At 43.3% G+C, this 18,597-nt stretch overlaps 1 protein-coding gene across 8 annotated transcripts; it reads left to right on the plus strand.

The window, feature by feature from the left end:
- The first annotated feature begins 5,502 nt into the window (after positions 1 to 5,502).
- On the plus strand, positions 5,503 to 17,582 carry LOC143489406 (cathepsin K-like). Of its 8 annotated transcripts, XM_076988423.1 has the most exons (8): positions 5,503 to 5,640; positions 5,764 to 5,865; positions 6,193 to 6,308; positions 11,650 to 11,772; positions 13,306 to 15,407; positions 15,924 to 16,050; positions 16,276 to 16,398; positions 16,891 to 17,582. In XM_076988423.1, exons 3-5 carry the CDS (start codon positions 6,225 to 6,227, stop codon positions 13,366 to 13,368), a joined length of 270 nt encoding a protein of 89 aa, XP_076844538.1. In that variant the 5' UTR covers positions 5,503 to 5,640; positions 5,764 to 5,865; positions 6,193 to 6,224; the 3' UTR covers positions 13,369 to 15,407; positions 15,924 to 16,050; positions 16,276 to 16,398; positions 16,891 to 17,582. The 8 variants fall into 7 exon arrangements, with proteins under 8 accessions (XP_076844538.1, XP_076844533.1, XP_076844532.1 ...); XM_076988416.1 differs by lacking the exon at positions 5,764 to 5,865; XM_076988418.1 differs by lacking the exon at positions 5,764 to 5,865 and having other exon boundaries at positions 5,503 to 5,710.
- Positions 17,583 to 18,597: the final 1,015 nt, after the last annotated feature.

Raw genomic sequence — 18,597 nt, forward strand, 5'->3', positions numbered from 1 at the left:
GTTGTGATGGTAGGTGTACTGCAGGGGGTCCAGGTGGACCTGTTGTGATGGTAGGCGTACTGCAGGGGGTCCAGAGTGGACCTGTTGTGATGGTAGGCGTACTGCAGGGGGTCCAGAGTGGACCTGTTGTGATGGTAGGCGTACTGCAGGGGGTCCAGGTGGACCTGTTGTGATGGTAGGCGTACTGCAGGGGGTCCAGAGTGGACCTGTTGTGATGGTAGGCGTACTGCAGGGGGTCCAGAGTGGACCTGTTGTGATGGTAGGCGTACTGCAGGGGGTCCAGGTGGACCTGTTGTGATGGTAGGCGTACTGCAGAGGGTCCAGGTGGACCTGTTGTGATGGTAGGCGTACTGCAGGGGGTCCAGGTGGACCTGTTGTGATGGTAGGCGTACTGCCGGGGGTCCAGAGTGGACCTGTTGTGATGGTAGGTGTACTGCAGGGGGTCCAGAGTGGACCTGTTGTGATGGTAGGCGTACTGCAGGGGATCCAGGTGGACCTGTTGTGATGGTAGGCGTACTGCAGGGGGTCCAGGTGGACCTGTTGTGATGGTAGGCGTACTGCAGGGGGTCCAGGTGGACCTGTTGTGATGGTAGGCGTACTGCAGGGGGTCTAGGGGGGGATTCCAAGAAGCGGGGTTAACAAACTCTAAACTTAACCCTGAACTCTGAGTTGTCTTACCCCGATCTGACATACTCAGAGTTTTCGGTTCCAAAACGGCGGATCGGAGTTAAAGTAATCAGGGTCGCTCAACCCTGAGTAGGTTGACCCAGACAGAAGCGCGTTCACGCGTAACTATGAAAGGCATTCTTAATGGAACGCAGATAAATAGGATTTATCATGGACTTAAACGCGAAAATCAGCCGAACATCGTATTTCACACCACTGTAGCTTGAAGTATTAATGACTGCGTATGCAGAGTATTTAGATATTATTAAACGTAAATGTAATACTGCGGTAGCTGCTAGAGAAAGGCAGTCAGCATGTCAAAAAAATTGCCAACAGAGTTAATGCGTGAGCGAAAATGATATTTTTATATTTAGCAGAAGGGTGCGATTATATTATTATTTTCTCCACCTTTATAATACTGTATTGAGTTTTTAAATATTTTTTTTGAACACTTACTAATTCCAGGTCTAATCTGAGTGGTGTGAAACACACATGGCATCAGATAAAAATGAAGTATAAGAATATTGTACAAAGTGGTATGGCTGTACATAACTATATCTTATTCTTAAAATATATTATAAAATATATTTATTTACAGGAAAAATGAAATAATGAAACATAACAGTGAATTTGACTGTAATGTATATTAAAAGGTTACAGGGTGGATGGTGGGGTGGGTGGTGGTGCATGATTTAATGTGGAAAGCAGTGATTGCAGATGGAGTCTCTGACAACTCTACCATCTCTGTTGTCACCCACATGCATGTAAGGTTCCTCGTCTGTGGGCATGTCAGAGATGGTAGGCTGTCGCTCTTCCTGGATGGTTGCAATGTTGTGTAATACCACATATGCCATTATTATTTGGCACGCCCTATCAGGGGTTACTCTGAGCCCCTTCAGGCACTGGAACCTGGCCTTGAGGATTCCTAGGGTCATTTAAATTCTTGTCCTGGTTTTGCTGTGGGCCTGATTGTAGCGGGACTGTGGTCCAGGTGCAGGATCTGAATAGGGAGTCATAAGGTAGGCCTATAGGACAGGCAGGGATACCCTCTGTCTCCATGAAGGAGGCCGTCATGTCCTATAATCACACTAGGGTTTGCAATGATTTAACTATTACACTGCATGTGAACAACTAGCAAAACTACCGCAGGCCTACTCTGTTCAAATTTGTTGTACAGTGTGGAATCATACACAGATCCTGGCCATCTGGCTTCAACATTTGTGACGAGTTGGGAAGCATCACATATGATCTTGATAGGAAGAACGGTCAGTTACAATAGCTACGTTATTTTTGTTACCATTAAAGATAAGTATTCATTAAGGATTATAAAGGTTAGTACCTGTACATTAATGCTATGGATGAATTTTCATGTTCTAATGGTGCTGGAATAGGTAGCATATGTAGGTTCCATCAATACAGCCAATCACTCTAGGAAATCCTTAAAAATGTAAATGGAATGAAGTTCGTTATATATTGCCTCTCCTTTGCTTAATTTCTTTATTGTCCGTGTGAATTAAAGACAAACCAATGACGCTGTGGAATTCCTCTTTGATGTCCATAACTGGCTTAAGCCCAGGAAACACCACAAAACTGGGCACTAGTCATTTTAATGCCGGACATAGTTTTCGGACAGACCGACATACAGTAGCTTTGCTGACAGATTCCGCATCTCCTACACTATAAAAAAACTTCCACTAGCAAAAAACGAAGACCGATATATAACAATCTGGAGAGAATTTAGGGCTGATCCGCGATGTGTAATATTTGAAATGTTATTATAATAATAAAGTTATTGATGTAAGTAATGGATTGTGCTGAAAACGATAACGTTCATTAAAAAAATAACCCGAAAATGATAGTAGGCCTATGTCTACTCGGGGTTTTATAAGGCGTTCCCGACGAAGAACTCAGCGAATAAACTGAGTTTGTGACGCTGGCGTGCCGGAGGAAGCAAGAGACACGACAAGCTTCTTGGAGTGCACAATGAACGTTTAATTAACACACAAACACGATGAGTCCAGCACAAGGGGCGCAAGCACGCTGACGCGATGCTTGCACAGGCATGAACTATAGACAAAGACGAGCACAAGACACCGCGCTAACGCACATTAAATAGGTGAATAACACAGACCCACGTGACCTCAAGACAAGGCACAGGTGTAACAAACGAACACGCTCACAAACAACCCACACCCACGGAAGTACAAACATGGACATAACGACACGCAGACAACGTAACGGCACGCCCACAGGGAAGGGTCCGGAGCTGCCACCGTGACAGAGTTTCAATATCCACATAATCTTCGAGGAAAGGACACGTCATGATGACGTGTTTGTAACTCTGGGTCAGGTCCAAGTTAACCTGCCAGCGAGCAGGTTAGCTTCAGAGCATAAGTTGCTATAGTAACTGACTCCGGTTCTCTCTAAGCTCGGTTTCTGGAACGGAAAACCTCGAGTTTCCGTGAACTCTGAGTTAACTTACCCGGGTTTTCTCGCTTAACCCGCTTCTTGGAACACCCCCCAGGTGGACCTGTTGTGATGGTAGGCGTACTGCAGGGGGTCCAGGTGGACCTGTTGTGATGGTAGGCGTACTGTAGGGGGTCCAGAGTGGACCTGTTGTGATGGTAGGCGTACTGCAGGGGGTCCAGGTGGACCTGTTGTGATGGTAGGCGTACTGCAGGGGGTCCAGAGTGTCCGATATGCTGTCTTGGATGTGGGCCAGCACCACTCTCTCAAAGCACTTCATAATGATTGGAGTGAGTGCTACTGGACTGTAGTCGTTCAGGCAGGTGGGGGGCTCTTCTTGGGGATGGGGACGATGGCTGTTGTTTTGTAGCAGGTGGGAACAATGCTCTGGCTGAGAGAGAGATTGAAGATGGAGGTCAATACATTAGGCAGCTCGTTCACACATGCTCTGAGGGCCCAGGAATTTTGTCTGGACCTGATGCCCAGGCGGGTGTAGAAGGTGTTGAGGTCATCGGGTTGGCTGTCTGGAGCTGATGTTGCTGGTGGTAGTCCTGTAATCCGTGATGTGTTGTAGGCCTTGCCACATCTGCCTGGAGTCAGCAGTGGAGTAGAAGCCATCCAGTTTCTCCCTGTACTGCCTCTTGGTTGCTGCGATGGCTTTCCTCAGTCTGTACTTCGCAGCTTTGTACTCAGTCTCATTGCTTGACCTGTATGCAAGAGAGCGAGCACATAGCATGAGCGTGCACGTAGCATGAGCGAGCACATAGCATGAGCGTGCACGTAGCATGTGTCGTACTTGACTGTTAATCCAGGGCTTCTGGATGGGAAACCTCTTCCTTTGTGTGATGGGCACCATGTTATTCACACACATGCTGATGTAACCCGACACATGTTCAGCAGACTCCTGAATGTTGATAGAAGAGTCCTCCATAGTGGCTGCAGCTTTGAACACATCCCAGTCTGTCATAGCAAAGCAGTCCTGTAGTATGCTCTCAGTTTCCGGAGACCATACTTGAACTGTTTTGGTAACCGGATTTGTTTGTTTCAGTCTTTGTCTGTAAGCCGGGTACATGAACAAGGAGATGTGGTCTGAGTGTCCAAAGTGGGGGCGGGGTGCAGCCCTGTATGCGCCACGTACATTGCTGTACACATGATCCAGGATGTTTTTTGTCACGGGTTGGAACGTCCACATGTTGGAAATATTTCGGGAATACAGTCCGTAAGTTGCACTGGTTGAAATCACCGGCAATGATATACACTAGGGGTGACCTGCAATAGTCGCTGATTCTACTATAGTCGAGTATACCCCCTAATCGACTATGAACGTCATAGTCGAATGTACCATTCTAACTGCATGGAGGTGCACAAGGATGCTGCTAAGCATTAGTTGTTACATGAAATGTCTTTGTTTTTGTTATATATAGCCTTTTGTCAAATAAAATCATCCTAATTTCTGTTAATAAATATTTTAAAATGATGTGTGTGCATTAACAATAGGCATCTTCCTTACTACACATTATTAAATCACACCCTGCAGTTGCAGAATCCAAATGAGCGGAGCTGAACATGCTACAGGATCAGCATCTCCCGAGATTATAATGGCTACTAAAAAAACTTCAAAAGTGTGGGAGTATTTTGAAAAAGATAAAGATGAATCAAACAAAGTAAAGTGCAAGTTATGTCATCAACGTCTTTCATTTCGCACGACAATAACCAGCATGGCATACCATTTAAAACGGGTAAGGTGAAAACCCTTTTTAAACCCTGTTACTTGAATCTTTACTTATAATTTTTTTGCTGTTGTGTGGCATTTTTTATATTTTCAGGCAGGCATATTTTATTTAAAATATTTTTGACATTTTGCACAGTGCCTGTCTGACAGTTCGATATGCGCACTGCGCACTGACCGTGACTTTTGTGACAACATGTGTTGTGAAAAGCGCTATACAAATAAACTTTGATTTAATTTGATTTGACTTTTGTTTTGTTAATGTTCTCTAACGTTTCATTAAAAAATAAATAAGTAAATAAATAAATAAATAAAAGCTGAATAAAGCCAACCTACCTTGTTTATTCATTTATCTGAGTGTTTTAGGTTTTTACTTTGAAGTGAAAAAAAAGTCCTGAATGAGAACGGGATCCCGTTTAAAGTGCTCTAGGTAAAAACCCCGATTCGATTATTTATCGACTAAAGGGAAAATCTGACGAATCAGATTCGACTATGAAAATCCTTAGACACCTCTAATAAACACGGCCTCGGGGTGAACAGTTGTTCTGTCGATTAGCGCATATTGGATTGTTTACATCTTTGTATGAACATGTTTTTAGCCTGTGTGAGAATTGAGGAGGCAGGAAAAAATCGATGGGTGTAGTAGCCAGCCACCAAAATCATGACGTAATAGTGACTTGCGCATGCGCAGTAAGCCTGGGTAGGAGCTCTCGACGGGTAGGGAAACTCGAAGGTACACGGGGCAGAACGGCGGCTAAAAACAGCACAAAATTCCCGTGGTAGGTAGTGGGGACGACATCTTAACAGCAAAAAAAAAACTCCGGGTCTGGTGAGCAGTGCTTATAAACGGTCCGTGTGTCTCTACACCACGCGTTGTTTACACACACACCCCTCCACCCTAGCTCTCATCTAGGCACTGGTGGTCGGCTAGCGTCGGCTCTTGCCTCGCTCGCCTCGCCGCCTGCGAAGCGCTCTCCTCGGGTCAGCATGCTCACTCGCGGTCGGTGGGTCTGGGTCTTCCTGGTGGTGGTGGTGGCTGCGGGAGCGGACAATGAGTTGAAGCTCCGGTGTTTTATATGTTTTAAAAGGTTTTATATGGTCATTACTTGCACTAGTAATGTAAAATCCAAACTAATCATAACAAAAAGTTATTTTAATATTCATTTTATTAGGTTGTGGATAAATTTTTAACAGATAAACCAAATAATCTGTAACAATACATTTTTAAAGCAACCCTTGAAGTCCTATTGTCTTGTGTTAAAGTCGACGTCTTAAGATGAGACAATAGTTTTTCTAATAGTTTTTCGTGGTTCCCTTGACTGTTGTCACAGGATATTTACTATTACTATTGCTGGGCTGTGTCATGAGCCACACTGTGGGTTCTGCATCTCTGGACTCCGAATGGGAGACCTGGAAAACCACCCACAAGAAGGAATACAATAGCCCGGTAACCGAACCGATCATTGTTATAACTTACATATTAAAGTAAGCGAGACTTCAGGGGATTTACCGTGACGTTTATTCGACAACAGTTAGCAACTCTCACACGGGTACAACGTAACTCTCCTAGCCTGCTTCTACGTCTCTTTTTGTTAAGGTTACTTGACTCCCTAATGCCACCTACTGGAGTAATGAGATATTTACTTGAACATGTGACCTGAAGTATCAGGATACCACATCCCTCCCCTCTTAAGAGAAAACTACTCCCATGAGCCTATAATTTAACAGTTACCGAAATCACTGAACATTACAACCCTCCTTCAGAACATTTACTGTACTAGATAATCTAAATCAACCAGGTTGTAAGTATCTACTCAATTATTTAACAACAACTAGGAAGATAGGTAAACTACCATCCTTCTAATTAGTTTTGTAGCCAACTTTAACTTTTTTTTTTCTTTTTTTTTTTCAAGTTCCCTACTATTTCACAAAGTCTCTCAGATGATTAGGAGTCTTTCTTGTACGCCCTGAACGTCGCAGCACCGGCGAATGGTCTACTCTCTCGCCTGGCTGACCAGCTGGAAGGTGAACCTGTGCAGTTTCAGCAGGTTCCCTCACATCCTCTCCACCTGACACTGGCACAACAGAGACGCTAGGGAAATCCTCCCTCGTCCCTGGAATCGGAAGGTCCACTAGTTCCGGTGGGCCGTCCCGCGCAGGTACCTCTGTCATTGGAGCGAGCCGTCTCCGGATCTGATCTACGTGACGTCTCATGGTGCGTCCATCCCCCACTTGCACTGTATAGGAGACAGGGCCGGTGGTCATGTCGATGACAGCAGGGACCCATCTTGGGCCATAGCCGTAATTCCGTATGTACACATCATCACCCGGAGAGAAACTTCGCCACTTGGTGTGTGTGTCATGCTGTTCTTTCTGCTTGAGTTGTTTGCGTCTAACCTTCGACTTCACATCCGGTAGCAGAAGATCCAGTGTGGAACGCAGTCTCCTTGACATCAGCATTTCCGCTGGAGACAAGCCTGTAGTAGATTGAGGTGTAATTCTGTAATTGAACAGAAACCTAGCTAATCTCGTTTCCAACGTCTTTCCCTCAGTCTTCTTTATGCCTTGTTTGAAGGTTTGCACAGCTCTTTCGGCTAACCCATTGGATGCCGGGTGGAACGGTGCAGATGTGATCTGCTGTATGCCATTCTGTTTCAGGAACGATTGGAATTCCTGACTGGTAAAGCATGTGCCATTATCAGACACTATGGTCTGAGGCAGGCCATGTGTGCTAAAACTCTGTCTGAGTTTTTCAATGGTGATGTGACTCGTTGCACTGCTTGTAGGATACACATCAAGCCATTTCGAATGTGCATCCACCACTATGAGGAACATCTTGACTAAGTAAGGGCCTGCGTAGTCCACATGTAATCTGCTCCAGGGTGTCTCTGGCCATTCCCAAGGATGGAGAGGCGCAGCAGCCGGAGACTTCCTGTTTTCTTGACATGTATGACAGGACTGCACTTCCTTCTCTATATCAGCATCCATTCCAGACCACCACAGGTATGAACGTGCCAACCCCTTCATCCGGGACATGCCTGGGTGCGTGCAGTGCAGTTGCTTTAACAGGGTGGCCCGGCCCCTTTTTGGAACAACCACTCTTGCTCCCCAGAGCACACATCCATCCTTGACACTAAGCTCCAGCCTCCTCTGGCTATAGGCCTTGAATGTTGTAGTCACCTCCATAGGCCAGCCTTGTAAACACCACCGCAGAACCTGTGATAGCGTTTCATCTTTCGCTGTCCATTGTTTCACCTGCATCATCGTGACGGGTGGATCATCCATCACCTCCAGCATCAGGACTTGACCTATCTCCTCTTCCTCCTCCGTTTGAGGCAATGGCAGCCTGCTCAATGCGTCTGCGTTTGAGTGGTCTCTGCCTGGCTTGTACAACAACTGGTATTCGTACGATCTCAGGAGTGTCGCCCACCTTTGTACTCTCGGGGACCCCATCTGCGGTACTGGCTTTGTCTCATGGAACAGTGACAGCAACGGCTTGTGATCCGTAGTAATAGTGAAAGTCCGTCCATATATGTACTTGTGAAACCGCTTGATCCCGAATATGATGGCCAACCCCTCCTTGTCCAGCTGCGAGTACCGTTTCTCTGCTGGTGTCAGTGTTCGTGACACGAACCCTATGGGCCTTTCCCCACCGTCCTCCATGACGTGCGACAGCACTGCACCGACGCCGTACGGTGAGGCATCACATGCCAGGACAAGTTCTCGGTCTGCAGAATAATGACACAGGACATCTGCGGACTTCAACAGCTGTTTAGAAAAACAGAATGCAGCTTCCTGCTCTTTCGTCCAGGTCCACTGGGCATCTTTCGTCAGTAATCTGTGTAGTGGTGCTAAGTGTGTGGCCAGGTTAGGGAGGAACTTATTGTAGTAATTCAATAGGCCCAGATACGCTTTCAGCTCAGTCACTGTGGTTGGACGTGGAGCTTCCTCAATGGCTCTAACCTTGGATTGTACTGGGTGCAGCCCCTCCGCATCAATCCTGTGACCCAAGTATTCAACCTGGTCCTGTAAGAAGGAACACTTGCGTCTATGCAGTCGTAATCCAGCCTCTTTTAATCTCCGGAGTACCTCGTCCAGTGTACTCAGGTGCTCCGCCTGGTCTCTTCCAGTTACCAGAATATCATCGAGGTAGACCGCTACTCGAGGCAGACCTTGTAGCAAGCTCTCCATCGTTCTCTGGAATATTGCTGGTGCAGAGGAGACTCCAAAAGCTAGCCTATTGTAGGTGAAGAGGCCTTTATGCGTGTTTATCGTTAGGTATTTCTTGGACTCGTCATCCATCACAATCTGCTGATAGGCATGGCTTAAGTCGAGCTTTGAGAACTGTTTCCCACCTGCCAGTACACTAAAGAGGTCTTCTATCCGGGGAATAGGATATTGCTCTAGTGAGGAGGCACGGTTCACAGTTAATTTATAATCGCCACATATCCTGATGGAACCATCTGGCTTCAACACAGGAACTATAGGCGCCGCCCACTCCGCATACCTCACAGGTGATATAATGCCCTGTTCCAGGAGCCTCACTAACTCCCCTTCTACCTTTCCCCTCATGGCATACGGAACTGAGCGTGGCCTGAAGAACTTTGGAAGGACGTCCGCAGACACCCGAATTGTGGCTTTCATGCCCTTCAGCATACCTAACTCTTGTTTGAAAACCTCCTCGTGTCTCAAAAGCACATTCTGCAATCCCCGTTTTTCCGTTGTTACATGTTTTATTTCCTCCCACTTCAGTCTTAAAGCCTCAAGCCATCCGCGACCTAACAAACTAGGGCCAGTACCTTCCACCACCACTAATGGCAGTGTCTTTCTCTGATGTGCATAAGTCACTTCTACGTTTGCTACACCCACTATTTTGATGTTTTCTCCCGTGTATGATTTCAGAGACAATTTAGTTTCTTTTAGTCTAGGGCGTTGCTTTCTCTCCCATTTCTCATTGAATTCCCCTTTATTCATAATGCTTACACCACATCCCGTGTCGATCTCAAAAGTCACTTTCTTTTTATTCACCACCATTGTTACCTCCAGTGGCTTGACTCTCTGTATTGAGGCTTTCGTTTTGATACACGCCAGAGTGAATGCTTCCTCCTCCTGATCAGAACCATCCTCGTCCTGTCTCTGCACACTGAAAGACCTGTGTGACTTTGGGCCTTTGCGCCCCTGCTCTTTCCTGTGTGTCTTCGGTGGTCTGTAACCCCCATCCTTCGCACTTTTATTTCTACATGCCACTGCTATGTGTCCTATTTTCCCACAGGAATGACACTTGGCTTCTTTAAATTTACACGTGGCTGCACTGTGCTGCTTCCCGTGGCAACGATAACACCCTCTCTCTTCTTTTTTTCAGTCCCCTCTCCTCGTATTTCCTGCCGCATCCACTTTGTTACAAGCTACGGGCGCCTTTTGTAGGTCTTGCGCATTTTGGTTTGCAGTTTCTGCAGCTACTGCCAACTGAAATGCCCTCTCAAAAGTTAGATCTGGCTCGGACAGCAACCGCCTTTGAATCCTATCGTCTGCAATCCCACACACTAGACGATCCCTTAACATTTGTTCTAGCGTGCCGCCGAAATTACAGTCATGAGCAAGTCGTCTGAGCTCCGCTACAAATGCACTCACAGATTCCGAAGGCTGTCGGGAACGCGAGTCAAACTTAAACCGTTGCACGATCTCGCTTGGTTTGGGACTGAAGTGCGCCTTCATAATTCGTGTCAACTCGGTGTACGTCTTTGTGCTTGGCTTATCCGGACTCACCAGATTCCTCATGAGCTTGTACGTGGCTGGACCCACCACGCTGATTAGGATAGCTCTCTGCCTGTCCCCGTCATCGATCCCGTTTGCTTCGAAAAACTGATCGAGGATCTCGCAGTACTCATCCCAAGTCTGCTCTTTAGCATCAAATGCCGACAGGGTGCCAATCATGCACGTGGCCATGATTACCTTTCCTTCCGCGCTTCAGTAGCCTAAGGAGTACCAGTGATTTTCTTATCGCCTGCCACTCGCAATCCGCGATAATTTTTTTTTTTTTTTTTTTCCAGATATCCTCGTCGCCAATATGTTATAACTTACATATTAAAGTAAGCGAGACTTCAGGGGATTTACCGTGACGTTTATTCGACAACAGTTAGCAACTCTCACACGGGTACAACGTAACTCTCCTAGCCTGCTTCTACGTCTCTTTTTGTTAAGGTTACTTGACTCCCTAATGCCACCTACTGGAGTAATGAGATATTTACTTGAACATGTGACCTGAAGTATCAGGATACCACATCCATGTACACTTTATTTCCCAAAGGAAAAACTCATGATTCATTACCAGAGATTCTACCCCCTTTAATGTACAGTATGTGGCGGCATCCATGTAAGCACACGTGTGATTTGTTGTGGGTGGTAATTCACAGGTTTGAAAACTCGTTCTCGCCCCCTACTGTGCAATTTGGTTAGGAATACAGCCGAGCTAAACTATCAAGTTGAAAGTCATCATAGTTTGCTTATCCATTTTGACCCAATTCCCAACCCAACTTTAAGAATAGATTAACGGCGATAATTTTTATATTGCCCGATAAGAGTATCAAATTAACCGCCGTTAACGGCCCACCACTAATATATATATATATATATATATATATATATATATATATAGCTGGGGCCAGTGGCTATGCTTATGTTGGAGAGGCCATGTGTTCATAAGGATGAGCAAACTCACCCCTCATTTAGGGGGGATTTACCTGTTGCTCTAACAGCTGTTTAATTCTCTGTATTTGTGCACACGGCAGGGCGAGGAGGCTTTTCGTCGCGGTATCTGGGAAAAGACATTGCAGAAGATTGAGAAACATAATCAGGAGTATGAGTTGGGTATTCACACTTATACGATGGGCATGAACCAGTTTGGAGATATGGTACGTATTATTTTTATTACAGCCGAACCTAAGTTAAATAGACTGCTAAAATGCCATCTAGTGGAGAACCCTAAAGTTTAATTTTAGTTTTCCAGTGAAAAACAGGCTTACATGTCAGTGTACTGTTAGAAAAGCCTGAAATAGGTATATCATCTTATGGAATGCACACATGTAGAGATGATCTGATCCACTTGATGGTCTGATTAATCCTGACCATGTTTATTTTAGTGCTAGCACTAGGGCTGCAGCTATCGAGTATTTCAGTAATCGAGTACTCAACTGGAAAATCGATTCGATTAATCGAGTAATCGGATAAAACAGAATTGCTTGGTTAAGGAGCAATTAAAAATACAAAAGAGAAAACAAGACATTTCACTTAATAATGACTGACCAATCGGTTTCCTTTTTTAGATAAGTTATATTTTTAAATTCACAATTGTAAATGCAAATAGAAATAAATACCACAAGTAAATAAATTAAATTCAATTACTTTCAACTTAGAATTTCTTGTATCAAAACTATATCAGTATCATATTCTTTCCTGCTAAAGTAACTGCTAAGGTAAAGTAGCTCAGCTATCTTTAATTTATTTGTTTATCGTCTTATCGTCTTAAATCCACAGCGCTGTTACATAATGCCTGTATTAAGTTATTAAGAACTTGTCTCCGTTGTACTAAACTAGCCACACATTCGACAGTATTGCTAAAAATCAGCACTCCACAGAGCTGTCGTTATGTTATTAAGGTACATTAATGTTAATCTCATTAATTTGTTGTAAATAAAATGTACATTGTCCCGGCTCCACCACTCCATTCCGGGTGTCTTCGGCCAAGATTGTGCAGCATTGAAGATGTGCTGTTGTGGTAGGCAAGGACTATGTTGCATCGAATACATGTCAGTGTATTGTTCTTGCTGTCAAACCTAAAATGCTCCCATACTTTCGACATTTTCTGTCTTTTCCTATAGCCCTTTTCTTCACGTACGTTGTCGCTCTTTTCCCTCGCTGCTTCCATATTCCCGCTTCTCAACTAAAAAACCTCCGCCGCGTGGGTGACGTAAGCGTGTTGCGCTACATTAAAATTAGTGCGAAATACAGTTTAAAAAAAATATACGATTCTTCGAGGCACAGAAAATTACTCGATCACTTTTTGTAATCGAGTAACTCGAATTACTCGAGTAATCGTTTCACCCCTAGCTAGCACTCATCAAAACTGTCTTAGACCTCTGTAGTGTGTAGTGCTAGCATTCATCGTAACTGTCTTAGACCTCTGTAGTGTGTAGTGCTAGCACTCATCATAACTGTCTTAGACCTCGACCTTCAGATCAGTTGGTTTATTGCAATTACAGTTGATCTCCACACCAGAGCTGATGTTTGACTATGAGCACATCCAGGAAAGCTAATGTAAACAAAACCTTAGAGATGTAAAGAACAAACCATTAAAGAAACAATAACATGATGGTTTATAGGATTAGAATAAGACAGTATGTCTGTTGTCTGGACCATCTTTAACTCTCCGTCTCTCTCTCTGGCAGACTGACGAGGAGTGGAACAGATTCCTGGGGGTGCCGATGTGTAAAGTGAAAAGTGAAAAGTAAAGTGATTCATGTCACAATCAAATATCAAATAAAGTTAGGTAGTTCAAGCACATGAAAGTTCACCTGACCCCATGTTTGTTGACATGACCTATACACGCAAGCTTTAGTGAGGGGGAAAATATTCAAATTTTCTACATGACATCTGCTTATAGTTTTCTTTCTACAGTGGAGTTGCCTTTATTAAAATTCACTACACATGACCGCAAGATCCCCAAACACTCATGTTTTCACTTTCTGAAGCTAAAATGATTGATCCAAAACTGTTGGATTGATTTATTGATTGTTAAGGAATTAATGTTATTGGGCTTAAGCAAATATGAAGGGAGAGATCTTGGAGAACTAGACGTGCTGCATTTACAATGTAATAGATTGGTCGTAATTATGATCTGATGTCAAAATAAGCATATGAGAGAGAGAGAGAGAGAGAGACAGACAGACAGACAGACAGACAGACAGACAGACAGACAGACAGACAGAAAAAGCTAGCAGTTTTAGAGGGTTGGGAGTAAAATGGCACTCTTTGTATTGCATTTAGGAATTTAATTAAGTCTGGCCACTGGAGGGAGAATATCTCAAATAAAAATGGAATGAGTGTCAAATCTCTATTGTAGGAAACCACAGTTTTTATCCCCATTAAACACTGAATCACGGACGTAGTTTGGGGGGGGGGGGGGGGGGGCATGTCCCCCCACTACTTTTTCAAAAGCCGGTTTTGGTCCCCCCCAGGTTTTACAGTTAAAACCAAATATTTAAATAGCGACGAAGTCATGTCCCCCCCACTTTTTAACGGTTAAAAAACAAATATCTAAATAGCGACGAATCTAGCACTAGGACCATGCAGAAAACGACCGCTCCAAGCTCCGCTCCGGTAACAACCCCCCCCCCCCTCAACGATTTTCGTTCGCCACCCCCCGTTTGTGTCCCCCCCACTTATGAAATCAAAATTACGTCCATGCACTGAATTGTTTAAACTACTTTGAAGAACTGCACCATGAACACAAGCCCAGCCCACTTTTAAAGTCAAGTCTGTAACTTACGTAGCCAATGTTATGGGATCTTTTTAAGCCAAGTCTGTAACTTACGTAGCCAATGTTATGGGATCTTTTTAAGCCAAGTCTGTAACTTACGTAGCCAATGTTATGGGATCTTTTTAAGCCAAGTCTGTAACTTACGAAGCCAATGTTATGGGATCTTGAAATCCAGTCATTACCTAATAAACAATAACAGTTTGCATTTGAACATTTGTCATGTTTTTTTTATACTTTTTGTTTGTTTTTTGTGGAAGGATCTGCTTTCTGAAAGACTCTGTCGGACCATAGCCCATAATTTGGCATGTCACTATGCAAAACCTACAAATTACTGAGATTAATTTGTCCATCCCAGTGTTCAAATCAGTCTCTTGCATTTTAATAGGTGCTCCTCAAATTATGTATATACCGGTGTATATATATGTATATGTTTGTTAGCCAGCTGGCTATCCACAACAGTAGCCTGAGACCTCAAACTCCACTAGCATAAATGCTAGTCCCTTGGTGTTTAAAACTGCAAAATAGTCACAAACTAACCTATTCAGGAAAATAAATGCTATGTGGTTTTATACGAAGAAATGTGTTTTGAAAGTTTCTTGAAAATAGCGTCTGAGGAAGTCTAATTACACATACAGGCCCTTTGTAGCTTTCATTCAACAGCACTGGACAATTCAGAAAAGCAAGTGATTTGTATGAATTTAATTCCACATGTATTATAGTATATTAACATTTTGCCCTCAGCTGTTATCATTTGGCTGTCTGTCAGTAATGCTTGAGTGTCCAAACCACAGATCAACTTTCCTGTACTTTATACTTGACAGCGCTGCTGTTTGACAAACAGAATCATTCAGCCTTCACTCCCACCCACACTTTTCATTTTTATTGGTTTGAAAATTGGGGCACGTCCTCAAACCGTTAACGCATAAATAGTGTGTCCAAAAACACAGGTTCATACCGAGATTGAGCATTTCCAACTGCCGTAATATAGGAGTTCCTCACCTCGACATACAGGTACACCTGCCGTCAACGTTTTCCTGTTGGGGTCTTTTGTTTTAGTTTCCTTAAAATATTGTATTTCTTAATTTCATATTTGCTTAACCCTTCATTTTTTAAATTCATTGTTTCACACTTTAACTTTTTTTTTTTATAATGGTACACGTTTCCTTTTCAAATAAACTAATGTACAATAAAAAAAACATGGCTAGTTTGTAAGCGGATCCATAAAACACCCTTCCGAAATCAGGATAAGAAATGTTTCAATGTTTCTAGATGTTTCAATGTTTTATATGGTCATTACTAGCATTAGTAATGTAAAATCCAAACATATCATAATGAAAATTTACTTAAATATTCCTTTTTATTAGGTTGTGGATAAATTTTTTAACAGATAAACCAAATAATCTGTAACAGAATACATTTTTAAAGCAACCTTTGAGGTCCTATTGTCTTGTGTTAAAATCGACGTCTTAAGATGAGACAATAGTTTGTTCTAATAGTTTTTCGTGGTTCCCTTGACTGTTCTCGCAGGATGTATAAGTGTGTGGTGCTCTTACTGTTGCTGGGCTGTGTCATGAGCCACACTGTGGGTTCTGCATCTCTGGACTCCAAATGGGAGACCTGGAAAACCACCCACAAGAAGGAATACAATAGCCCGGTAACCGACCCGATCATGTACACTTTATTTCCCAAAGGAAAAACTCATGATTCATTACCAGAGATTCTAAGTATGTATATATACACGCAATGCTGGGGCCAGTGGCTATGCTTACGTTGGAGGGGCAATGTGTTCATAAGGATGATCAAACTCACCCCTCATTTAGGGGGGATTTACCTGTTGCTCTAACACCTGTTTAATTCTCTGTATTTGTGCACATGGCAGGTCGAGGAGGCTTTTCGTCGCGGTATCTGGGAAAAGACATTGCAGATGATTGAGAATCATAATCGGGAGTATGAGTTGGGTATTCACACTTATACGATGGGCTTGAACCAGTTTTCAGATATGGTACGTATTATTTTTTATTACAGCCAAACCTAAGTTAAATAGACTGCTAAAATGCCATTTAGTGGAGAACCCTAAAGTTTAATTTTAGTTTCCCAGTGACAAACAGGCTTACATGTCAGTGTACTGTTAGAAAAGACTGAAATGGGTATATCATGCACACATGTAGAGATGATCTGATCCACTTGATGGTCTGATTAATCCTGACCATATTTATTTTAGTGCTAGCACTCATCTGAAGTGTCTAAGACCTCTGTAGTGTGTATCGCTAGCACTCATCGTAACTATCTTAGACCTCTATAGTGTGTAGTGCTAGCACTCATTGTAACTGTCTTAGACCTCTGTAGTGTGTAGTGCTAGCACTCATCTGACGTGTCAAAGACCTCTGTAGTGTGTAGTGATAGCACTCATCGTAACTATCTTAGACCTCTGTAGTGTGTAGTGCAGTATGTCTGTTGTCTGGACCATCTTTAACTCTCCGTCTCTCTCTGGCAGACTAACGAGGAGTGGAGCAGGTTCCTGGGAGTGCGGCCACGTAAAGTGAAAAGTAATGTGTAAAGTGATTCATGTCACAATCAAATATCAAATAAAGTTAGGTAGTTCAAGCACATGAAATACACGCAAGCTTTAGTGAGGGATGCTGTTGGATTTACTGTTGGATTGATTTATTGATTGTTAAGGAATGAATGTTATTGGGCTTAAGCAAATATGACGGGAGAGATCTTGGAGAACCAGACATGCTGCATTTACAATGTAATAGATTGATCGTAATTATGATCTGATGTCAAAATAAGCATGAGAGAGAGAGAGAGAGAGAGACTGAGACACAGAAAAAGCTACTAGTATCAGAGGGTTGGGAATACAATGACACTCTTTGTATTGCATTTAGGAATTTAATTAATTCTGGCCACTGGAGGGAGAATATCTCAAATAAAAATGGAATGAGAGGCAAATCTCTATTATAGGAAACCACAGTTTTTATCCCCATTAAACACTGAACTGTTTAAACTACTTTAAACTAAACTACTGCACCATGAACACAAACCCAGCCCACTTTTAAAGTCAAGTCTGTAACTTACGTAGCCAATGTTATGGGATTTTTAAGCCAAGTCTGTAACTTACATAGCCAATGTTATGGGATCTTGAAATCCAGTTATTACCTAATAAACAATAACAGTTTGCATTTGGACATTTGTCATGTTTTTGTTATACTTTTTGTTTGTTTTTTGTGGAAGTATCTGCCTTCTGAAAGACTGTCGGACCATGGCCCAAAATTTGACATGTCACTATGCAAAACCTACACATTACTGAAATTGATTTGTCCATCCCAGTGTTCAAACCAGTCTCCTGCATTTTAATAGGTGCTCCTCAAATTATGTATATATATGTATATGTTTAGCCAGCTGGCTATCCACAACAGTCGCCTGAGACTTCAAACTCCACTAGCATAATTGATGTCCCTTTGTGACACTGGGTGCGAGGCGACGGACGAGACAGGAATCCTTTGGCTTGGTGTATAAAACTGCAAAATAGTCACAAACTAACCTATGCAGGAAAATAAATGGTATGTGGTTTTATACGAAGAAATGTAGTGTCTGAGGAAGTCTACAACCCCTGGCAAAAAGTATGGAATCTCCAGTCTGGGATGAGCACTCATTCAGACATTTTATTCTGTAAAACAAACTCAGATCAAAAACATGATGCAATAATAAGGTCATTCCAAAGTGCAACTTGTTGGCTTTCAGAAACATTAAAATAAATAAAAAAACATTGTGGAATCAAAGTAAATGTTACTTTTATTGTGCAAGCTGTAAGGAATGCCACGTGATCCTCCCTAACCAGTCTCACCTGTCACTCATCACCACGCCCCCTTTTCAGTCTTACTTATACACCTTCCCACCACTTCCTAGTCGCAAAGTATTGCAGACACATGCCCCGAACTGTTTGATCTCCTGTGCTCTGACCCTTGCTCACTCCCCAGATCTCGTCTCCTGCCTAGTCCTTCTGTACCTCCTGGAATCTGCTCTCCCGTTATGACCCTGGACCGTCCCGACCACCCCAAGAGAACGCTAATGCTACGAAGCTTAATGCTAGTGATTTACCTGTCGTTCTCTGTGCACATGATTTATGTAAATAAAAGCGGCACACTTCCGCAGTTGGATCCCTCTCCGCCTGGTCAATACGTTACACAAGCACAGGGGA

The sequence above is a fragment of the Brachyhypopomus gauderio genome, unplaced genomic scaffold (genome assembly GCF_052324685.1).
Source record: "Brachyhypopomus gauderio isolate BG-103 unplaced genomic scaffold, BGAUD_0.2 sc62, whole genome shotgun sequence".
Taxonomy (NCBI): Eukaryota; Metazoa; Chordata; class Actinopteri; order Gymnotiformes; family Hypopomidae; genus Brachyhypopomus; species Brachyhypopomus gauderio.

Bases quoted from the DNA above. Each gene is read 5' to 3' on its own strand.
- LOC143489406 (XM_076988418.1), top strand. From the start codon at position 15,925: ATGTATAAGTGTGTGGTGCTCTTACTGTTGCTGGGCTGTGTCATGAGC. The intron at 16,051-16,275 runs GTAACCGACCCG...TGCACATGGCAG, and splicing joins AGAAGGAATACAATAGCCCG to GTCGAGGAGGCTTTTCGTCG. The intron at 16,399-16,890 runs GTACGTATTATT...TCTCTCTGGCAG, and splicing joins TGAACCAGTTTTCAGATATG to ACTAACGAGGAGTGGAGCAG.